The 10,205-nt window shown below is 36.0% G+C and overlaps 1 protein-coding gene and 1 pseudogene across 10 annotated transcripts in view; one reads left to right on the forward strand and one right to left on the reverse strand.

The window, feature by feature from the left end:
* Spag16 (sperm associated antigen 16) overlaps positions 1-638 on the reverse strand; it is a 719,050-nt gene extending 718,412 nt beyond the window's left edge. For 3 of the 10 annotated variants that reach the window (XM_058585180.1, XM_058585181.1, XM_058585179.1), the window contains exon 1: positions 426-632. In XM_058585180.1, the coding sequence (XP_058441163.1) occupies positions 426-552 (127 nt within the window). In that variant the 5' untranslated portion in view covers positions 553-632. Of the gene's footprint in view, positions 1-425 lie in introns of all 10 variants that reach the window. The other 7 variants (XR_009228509.1, XM_046462927.2, XR_009228510.1 and 4 more) reach the window with 6 other exon arrangements.
* Positions 639-4,980: 4,342 nt separating this feature from the next.
* Positions 4,981-6,156, forward strand: LOC124105682 (THAP domain-containing protein 5-like; annotated as a pseudogene).
* The last annotated feature ends 4,049 nt before the right edge of the window (positions 6,157-10,205 follow it).

The following is a 10,205-nucleotide window of genomic DNA, read 5'->3' on the forward strand; positions in this document are numbered from 1 at the left end:
AGAGAATCTGAGCTTCAGCTCATTAGAGCCCAAGGACAGAAGTCTTTCCCTACTCTCTTGGCATTTCCCAAGTTAACTTATTGTGACAGTTATCTAAAAGCTTGATGATTTATTTAGGAAACCCATTAAGTGAAAGGTGGGTTGAGACACTTTAACATAAAAAGCAACCCTCTATCCAACACGTATGGAGTGGTTGCTAAGTTCGAGGTCCTGGAAGGTCTCCTAACTCTTCTTCTAAGAGGAACATTCCTAAAGGGAGAAATACAGTGAATGGCTATTAGGAGTCCGCGGTAGCAAGACTCCACCTTGAGGTCCCACAACCTCTGGGCCTGCTGGGTTACCCCAGCCTCCACAGACTACCCCTCACCCTCAACACGCGTCCCCACAGCCGAGCGCTGAGGGCCACGCCTACACGGGAAGGATACGCTCCAAGTAGTAGGCGCCCTCGGCGGCCACCGCATCCCCCACGTCCCCGTCTGCCGTCAAACCCATGCCCAAAGCTTCTTCCAGGTCCCGCAGAGCGGAGTCGGGCGCGCCTGCCTGAGCAGCCATCAGCCCTGCTCCTGGCCTCCGCCCCTGGCGGGCCCACTGTCGTCTCTAAGGGCAACTGCGGGCGAGATCGCTTTCCGACAGCCCCACGCAGCTCTCGCGAGATCCCAGCACTCCCCGGGGCCAGTCCCGGGCACAGCAAAGCTGACCACGCGGGTGCGCTTCCCCAGTTACTAGGGTAACGCCGTTGCCTAGTTACCACGGAACTCAGCGAGCCGCTGCAGGAGTGGATGAGAGGCTAGAAACTGTGGGCTTGGATTACATCTTCTGACTGAGACAGCTGGGTTTCCTTTCGCTTTGACCCTATCATTTCCTTCTCACTTCGTTTTCTTCCCTAAATTGCCTTTCTCTTGGCTCTTATGTGCCCATTATCAGTGCCCGAATTTTAGATGTATGTAGAGTTCAATATACTCAATGCCTGGAAGAAAAAATAAAGTTTTAGAAATCATAATTGAGAAGTTGACCCAGGAGAACTACCAGACGGTACTCAGACGCTCAGCAATCAAGAATGAGGGCGATTGCCTTAGTCAATTCCTTTCTTCATTCTTTAATGCGTTTATCTAGACATCCATTTTTCAGTTTGGTTTCAAACCCTGGGACTTAGGGTAGTATTTGATTGGTTTTGATAAGACAAAGCTACATGCATGGCCCTACAGAAAGTATAATAGATGCTCTTTGCCCAATCATGTGCAGTTCTATTGCTGACAGAGTCTTAATTTATACTGTGTATATATCAGAAGCATTTTTTAAGACCTTTTCCTCTGCAGATTCTTCTTTATTCTACATTTCTTAATATCAATGTTAAACAGTGACTCTATGAAGCTCTCATTTATTACCAAAAGTAGTGGGAGCTTTCTAAGGAGGTGATTTGAGAACCTTGATGTTGGAGCCAAAGAGGCTGCCAATCAGAACCTGGTTCCACCACTTACTCTCCGTGAAACCTTGGATACTGTCCTATGCACTACTTAATGCTTCTAGGCTTCAGTTCCCTCATTTACAAAATGGTGATAATATTACCCACCTCAATGTGTTGTTGTTAGGATTAAAACAACATAAAACATTAAGAATTTACTATACATAGTAACACTAAGAGATAGCAGTTATTTCTATTACATCTAATTGATTTTTGCTATGTTTTGTTTTTAGAATAAACAAGAGTCACAACTGCACATGATAGGTGGAGAGTTGCAAAGTATTTATTCTTACCTAACCTACTCTTTGTCATTGAGTTCTCACATCAACATATCCTGAGTGTTCCTTAAATGCAAGGAACAATTACAGGGAGCTGAAAATGTAGGAGAAGTTTTTTGAAACTGGGAAATTCACTGCTTTTAGACAAAGTCTGCTCTTTGTTTCAAAGTGAGGCATTACCTCAACTCTCAAGGTTGTTTTCTGTAAATCCAGCCCTGAAAAATGACCTGGGTAAGGAGTGGTCTGGGCCTTGCGCTTTTGGCACACCCAGCAATACATGTAGAAACCTGAGAGCTACAAAGCAGGGTCTCTCAGAACAATTAATGTTTACTTTTACTTATTTTGTCTGTTACATCAGCTCCTTTTTCTTGATTCTTAGATGTAGTATGTCTTCTTCTACAGATAGACTTGTATACTAGCCCTCCTGTGTTACCTTATTAACTTAAGCTCTCTAAGACTTAGTTTCCTATTCTCTAAAACAGTGGGTTTAAATATCTAGCTTACTAAATATAGAGTACCTGAAATAAGTGAAAAACATTTAACATATCTGGTATATGTTAAATGTAATAAGTAATTGGAAAAAAAATGCTAAAAATATTGAGTGAATATGCCAAGCCCAAACTGGATATTATATTTGTAAGGAATTTATATGAGCAGTTTTGAGATAAAATATAAATATTTTAGAAATATTTAGTATATTTAAAAGGTAAATAGTTTAATATAGTTATAAAAAAATATGACTGGTATCCACTGCATAAGGCAGAGAAGAAGTAGGAAAGATTCTTGTCAAAAGGGCTTAAAAGTAAGTTTTGTAACTCTAAGAAGTATCACTAACTACCTCCCAAAAAAAGTAAACCTGTGAGTTTATTTCTCTAAAAATTCCAAATAACTAAGGTTTTAATTGAGTTACCAATCTGTTTATGTCCATATAATGTATTGCAAATTTAAAGGTTACAAAATGATGATAATATCTGTGGCAAGTATCTGTGGTATCTGTGGCAAAACTACAGTCTGCAACACACTTTAGAGACCTAACCATCAATGCTTTTAAAAATTTTAATTAAAAGAAACTTTAACATTTTATTTTGTAAATCTTAACAAATGAAAACAGAATCAGTGATCGCTATTATCTTAGAAGTTGTATGTCTTTGTAAGGAATGAACTTTAAACAAAAAGATTTTATGCTAGAATTCTCATTCTGCTAATTGCTGCTTTATTTAGAAAGGGGTGTAAAGGCCTTATTAATGGACAATAGAAAAATGTAGATCACAGTAGTGGTTTGAATTATAATTCATTTTTATCCTATAGTCTTTCCTTTTTAGTATATTTTACAAACTTCCTTAAATGGTGGGGTGGGGGGAGAAAGTGCCTTAACGTTTTGATGAATGAACAGCAACCTTTCTACTTTCTTTTTAAGTCTGTTTCTGAAAGAGGTAAATAAGGAAACCAATGGAGACAGTAAAAATGAAGCATCACAAAGGACAAATTTTATCTCCTCTTGCCGCAGTCTGGCTGAGCACAAATCACGAGCCACGAGCCATTTGATTTGTGCCCAGCCAGACTGCGGCATCCTCTGAGTCTAAATGCTCCATTTATGCAAAAGTGAAATTATTTTTAAAAGCAAAACCAGAAAAGAATCTGACAATGGATGTACTATCTGCATTTATACTTTCAAAGCAAAGAATACACATATGCAAATATATACTAAAGTAGTATTCAATTTTGAGAAGTTATAGGCATTCATTTGCTATAATAGAGCCCAAACCATTTACTGATATATCTTTTATAAAAGAAGCTGTCTTATTTTTTTCCAAAAGTTCACAGTAAGTGGTAGCCACTTTTAAAATTCCTGAATTCATAGAAGTAGTAATAATTATGGTATTAAATTATCAAATTTTGAAGCATACAGTACATATTTTTCCTTTTACACTACCATCCATTTAAAACTCCTTTATCCCATATTCTTTGCCCATTTGGTTCAAAGAGTGGTCAATCCAGTATCTCTGATGAAAAGTCCATGATACAGACTTAACTAAAAAGCACATCTTATTTCTAAAATGGAATTCCCAATTCATTTCTCAGTGAAATTTTCTGGAGTTGACATGTTTTTTTTAAAAAAAAAATGTCAAATTCCAGCTGGTAGAAATTTGTTGGGGATTCTGGAAAACAGACTCCTATTCTCTCCCTCTGGTTTAAGTTCAGAGTTTGCTATAGCCACCTTGCAAGTATGAAGAAAGTTTCTAAAAATTGCATCAACAGGGAAGGACTAGGTAAAAGAAAGAGAAAATCATTTGAATCCTAATACACACACCTATATTCCCTTGCTCATCCATGTGGGAAAGCCCAGAAGCAACACATCCCTATAAAAATGAGCACACCTAGCATCCCAACATTAGTTTCTAATATTCTCCAATAAAAGGAATGAGGGCCTCTTAGAGAAACATCTGAATGTAGGACTAAGCCAGAAATATACAAGATGACATTAGAGAGTCTTACAGTGCAAAAGTAAAAATATTCTCCCCTACTAAAAATTTCACAGTGATGAGGATATATAAAATGGACAGAACAACCAACTGAAAGAGCTCCAATGGACAAAACTAGGACAATTTGAGCAACAAAATTAATACAACAGTATTGGAGTATAGTTCACAATACAAAATATCTATGAATCCACACTGATATAAATGATTGGCAAATAAATGGGGAAGAATGGACTACATTTCTGTGAAGAATAACTATAAATAATTTATATAGACGCTCCATATTCCAGGAGGTGGAGCATGACAGCCATTTCTGTGGTGTGGGCTACTTATAATGAGTCCCTTTCAAAAAGCATAGTATGGAATGTGGGACTGGCCTGGTAGGTGGGGGTCCCAGTGTCACAGAAGAGAAAGCTGAAAACCACTACCTCAACCTGTTGATCAAGACTAGTGTCAACAGTGATAAGTTGTGTTCCCAGTACATACCATTCACATGGTACGATGAAAATGGCATTTCACTTTTGCAGTCTTACTCCCCTAAAAACATAACTCCAGATAATCATAAAAACACATTAAACAAGGGCTTTAAGCTTGGAAGATCCTAGTGAAGACCTGATGACTCCACTCCTGCCTGCACCTGCTTGCTGCCTCACTTCAGCCAGGAGTGCCCACCAGCACCCCTCAGAGGTCAGATCTTCCAAAGGTCTTTATCTGGGAGATGCCTAGCTATTGCACAATGCTTTACTATAAGACCCACAACAAAGACTGGAAGCTGAACTGATTTCCTCTACATAGCAAAGAAAGATTTGAAAAGTGGTTAAAGACTATGAAAGGGAATAATTGGGTTCCTAGTAAATACCAGTTCCTGTGTAGTAACCATTTACTCCTGACTCTTCTGACATGGGATGGGGTATTCATCATCTAAAACAAATCGAAATTTCAACAATATTTTCCTTGCCTAAAGACTTTCAGGGTAAAGACCCTTCAAAAAAAAGTCTCAGAAGAAAAAATTGGAAGATGAGAAAAGCCATGTTAGAAGAATCATTTGCATCAAATGAGACAAAAAAAATTATAGTTACCACAATTGTGCTTCTGAACATTCAAAATTGCTTGATTCTTCTGCCATGATGAAGCCACCAGTTCTAAAGCCAAGAAGCATACAAAATAAAATATTAACTCTTAATCTAGTTGAGCAAAACATGGAAAAACTAGAATCTACCCTGTAAATATCAATTAAAACCAAGGTTTAAGTATAGTAGGATATCACACATCTTTTGAGAATCAAAATTATGCAACTTTTACTTTGGCAACTTCAAATTCAAAAGGAATTCAGCAGTTTTTGAAAACCCAAGAAATACTTGAAGTAACTACCAATCATCTTGCTAATCCACACTTTAGAAACAATTCCATGGAAATTAAACCAGGACAGGAAAATCCATTCTTATTCAGCAAAATTAATCAAACAGTTGAAGATTTAAACACAAAATAAAGAATCTGTTATGACCATCTTTGTACCCACAGAAAATTCTAAACCTGTAGTTACATCTGTTTTACCTATCACAAAAGAATCAATGGAAATGAAAGACAGACATTAAAGATTCCTCATATAAGGATGTAGACCGTGAGGCAGAAGTTCTACAAACTCCAGACAAGACATAAACAAACAGTATCTTTGGCAAAACATGTCTAAGCTATATTCAAAGATAATTCGTCTCCAGAAACCCTTATAATCCAGTTAAAACATGAAAACTAGCTATCTGAAGAAAATGTCAAGATTTTAAAAAACTATTTCACAATATATGAATTTACAATGATGCAAAGAGGTTTTAAGGTTATAATTTTATACATCCTTTTGCCAGATAAACCAAATTTCATGTACAGTTTGCTCTTTCCTACGTACTCTTCTCATCTAAATGAAACTATGAAAGTGCTCTAATATTATGAACTGCATCCTGTTCTTCAAATGTTCATTAATAAGAAAAACTAGAGAACTGTTGGAATGAAGAGGAAAATAGTTATATTACTAATAGTCTCCAAAATTAAAATGCAGTGAATAAATAATAAGAGTCCATCATAAAATGAAAGAACAATGATATGGTCAAAACATCTCAGAATATATCAGCATGGATTCTACCAGTGGTATATAACTTCACCAAGGTACCTATCAAGATTGAGTCTCAGTTTCTAATCTGTAAAATAAGGCCCTTAGTAGGTCTCTAATAGTCTGTTTCTTTGTAGTTTCTTCCCTTTCTATTTATTAAAATACTTTCATTAGAAAAGATTTTCTATAAGATAATATCTACTTATGTAATAGAAATTATGTAGAATTTGATGTTAACTATTAGATTATCAATATTTATTAAATTCTCTTTGACATTTTGAAAATAGTTTGGTATCTGTAAAATAAAAGGAAATCTTACTATTATAATTTTATTTCAGTTGAACTCAGCTCTTAGGAGAGGTACTTTAAACTCGAAAGAATATATACTTCAGTACCTTATTTATAGCTGACAATCTTAATACATAGTCATTTAAGTTTCTTAACATTTCTATTTTTAAAGTTATAAAGCAAAAATTTAATGAGGTTAATTTTAAATATATATATTTTAGAAATCATTGTTTGTATTTATTTAATAGGTGTAGCTTTTAAAGTATACACTTGGCATTTTTTTAAAATCCAAACAATACATTGACCCTTTATTACAATTGCAATTGTAATAAACCAATACATTGATCCTTTATTACAATACCCACTTATGTATATTTTATTCAAATATATAAGCAAAAATATAGATATGTGATGATGGCCTTAGATAAAGCTGTTCTCTTAGGAAAGAGAAGTGATGGTGATATAAATAAAATATAATGCTTGTATCACATGAATTTACAAAAATAAGTATAAAAGCAAAACCTTTGTGGTAACAACACAAATGTGAACAATGGATGGTATGCTTCCTGACATAGTTAAATAAAAAAAAAAAAACACTACTATCTAAAAGGATGGCTTTGAGAATTCCACAAGGCAACAGACATGTTTTGGACCTGAAAAATAGGAGGTACTCCATAAATATTAGTTGACTAAATAGCAGAGAAGAAGACAAATAATATTAGATAAATCTCAATTGAGACACTCCCCAACACAGCTTATCAATAATCTTCAAAACAAAGAAAAGTGTAAGAAATGTTATGAGCGAAGAAGCACTTAAAAAGGCACAACTACAAAATGTAATATGGATTCTCAGAACAAAAACAAATGGACAGCAAGTAAAAATGAAGGACACCTGAATAAAGTGTAGAATTTAGTTAATAATAATGTGTCCATATTGGTTTATGAGGTGAGACAAATGTACCATTTTTATAAGATGTTAATAATAAGGAAAACTAGATATTTATATACTCTTTATGCTGTGATTTGAAAACAAAGTATCAAAAGCTCCTGTGTTATATAAGAATGTTTGGAAGTGAAATGATTGGATTGTGAGAGCTGTAATCTAATCAGTCTACCCTAGTTTGAATGCACTAACTGGGTGATAACTGTAGGGAGGTAGAACTGACTAGAAGAGGTGGGAGCCTTGGATCTTCTCTGCAGACCCTTCGCTCTCTGATTTCTGGCTGCTATGAGCAAAGAAGTTTCCCTCCTTCCACTATCAAGCTCTTCCTCTCCTTGAGTCCTGAACAGTGAAATCAGCTTACCCTGGACTAAATCTCTAAAACCATGAGCCAAAATAAACTTTTCCTCCTCTAACTTGTTTTTGTCAGGTATTTTGGTCAGAATGATGCCAAGCTGATCAACACATTTTACAACTTCTGGGTAAATCTAAAGAACAATTGTAAAATTTTAAAATATTTTTATAAAAAATTGCTAGAACTCTGATTGCCTTAAAACAAGCCTCATCCCTTGACCTTTTATTAGAAATAATAAATTCGTTTTGCTTAAGCCAGTTTCTGTTGGGCTATATGTCACTTTCAGTGGAACAAGACCTAGCTGATAAATGGACTCTATAGAGAATCTTTGTTACTTCCATACTATTTGAACAGATATTTTACTGCTGATGGGTTTTTTTCCTAAAAACATTTAATATATAACGATGCAGTATTGGGCACTCAACAGCACTTAAATTATGTTGAGAGGGTATATCTCATGTTCAGCATTATTACCATACAAAAAGTCTGATTTGATGTACCCTTGTGCATTTATACCTGAAAGTGCTTTTCACCCCACATATAAGGAAGAAATCTAGTTTGCTTTCATAGAGGAGAGAATGGAGTGGGGTACTTTTAGGAATCCAGGGAAACTCTCCTCTATATTGTCCACTAATTAGGTACTTCAAAATCTATAGATTTGGGTGAGAGAGATAAAAAGTAGAGAGCAACAATTCCAGCGTTGGGAAGGAGAGAGAAATTGTTCAGAGAGCAGTGGCAGATTGGAGGTAGGAGTTGGGAAATGGTGTAGATAGAAAAGGAATTCTGACTTGGGAAAGCATCTTGACAATTCTGGCAGTGAACACACATCCAGTCACCATTTCAAGCAGTGAAGACTGTGTAGGGGCGTTCCACTGCTTAATAGGCTGGAGTGTGCTCAGCACTTTCCAAGACAGCCTTGTCAGATGAAGCCTTCTTCCAGGCATTGCAGATTCTCCTGATTGGTAATTGTCACACCTCATGCCTAAGCAATATTGACTATAACATTGATTAGCAAGCCCACAATTGTCCACACCACCAGAAAACATAAACGGAAAGAGTGCTGGGGGACACAGGAAGGAAGGGAGGGAGGAAGAAGTCTGGAGGGAAGGAGGGAGGACAGGAGGGGGAAAGGGAAGAGGGAGAAAAGGAGGGAGGAAGGGGGAAAAAACTTTTCCTCTAAGATTTATAATACAGTGTTAATTCTTTTGCAATGATCGGAAGTAGAGTTTGAATATTTCCATTTTTAAAAGATAATTATTTTTAGTTCCATTCCTTTTTCCTGTTGGGAAAGCAGGGTGGTAGTAGTTAGGCCAGTTAGTACTTTGTATCTAGGTTAGTAGGTTCCTGGGACTGTTGGCATAGGGAGTTGTATCTCAAAGGATTTATCAAAACCAGTGGCCTATAAGTTTGTCCAGGCACAAGGCACAGGACCACAAGAGTCACAGACTCAGGGAAAATGAGAATAATGGATAAAATAGTTGGTAGCAAGGAAAAATCCTCATTCCATATGTGAAAAACAAAAGTTTTTAGATTAGAATTATTATGCTGAGAGCATGTTGTATTTTTTATGATAATCCAGTTCTTTGGTTCAGTATGGGTACTTGCTTTAAACCCTACATTGAATCTAAATTACTTCTCTTGGGTTAAACAGTACCCTTCTCCAACCTGACACAAACACACCCAAGTTTTCATTAGCATATTTGATAAATTCTCATCAATTATTTTATAAATTAATTGAACCCAAGAAGGCATTTTTAAGGTTTTGATTATCCTTCTTCTAGTGACTTACAAGAACATCACAGAGGCTTCAAAGATGACAGTTGCTCATGACAAACAAGAGAAAGGGCTCCTCAGGCCAGGACAGTACAGCTATGCTGACAATCATGAAGGCTTTGATTTGCCTACATTAACAGCAAACCATGAAAACGGACATCAATATTCCCTAACATTACTCTTGCATTTGCAGCAGAATATTATTTTTGAATTCTTTAAAAACTCCAATATCAGACAAAGTTTACTTATGCAAATCTGCTCATTCATTACCATTTTTTCCACCTTCACAATTTAATAGTCAATACCTTGGAATCCTTTTATGTTTGTTTTTACAAAGAAACATTTGAAACATTAAAAAAGAAATAGAATTTAAAATACTCAGAAGACTGATATTAGCAACTAGATAACATTTAAGAAGGCACCATTGTTCCCAGAGCCAAAAGAAGTTGAAAATCATTGCTGCATGGACAAGAGATTTAATAAACATACCAGAAAATCCAAAGGCTACTGAATTGTCAATTTGAATTT

The sequence above is a fragment of the Marmota monax genome, unplaced genomic scaffold (assembly GCF_021218885.2).
Source record: "Marmota monax isolate L192 unplaced genomic scaffold, Marmota_monax_Labrador192_F-V1.1 WCK01_AAM20220418_F8-fsc00136, whole genome shotgun sequence".
Lineage (NCBI taxonomy): Eukaryota > Metazoa > Chordata > Mammalia > Rodentia > Sciuridae > Marmota > Marmota monax.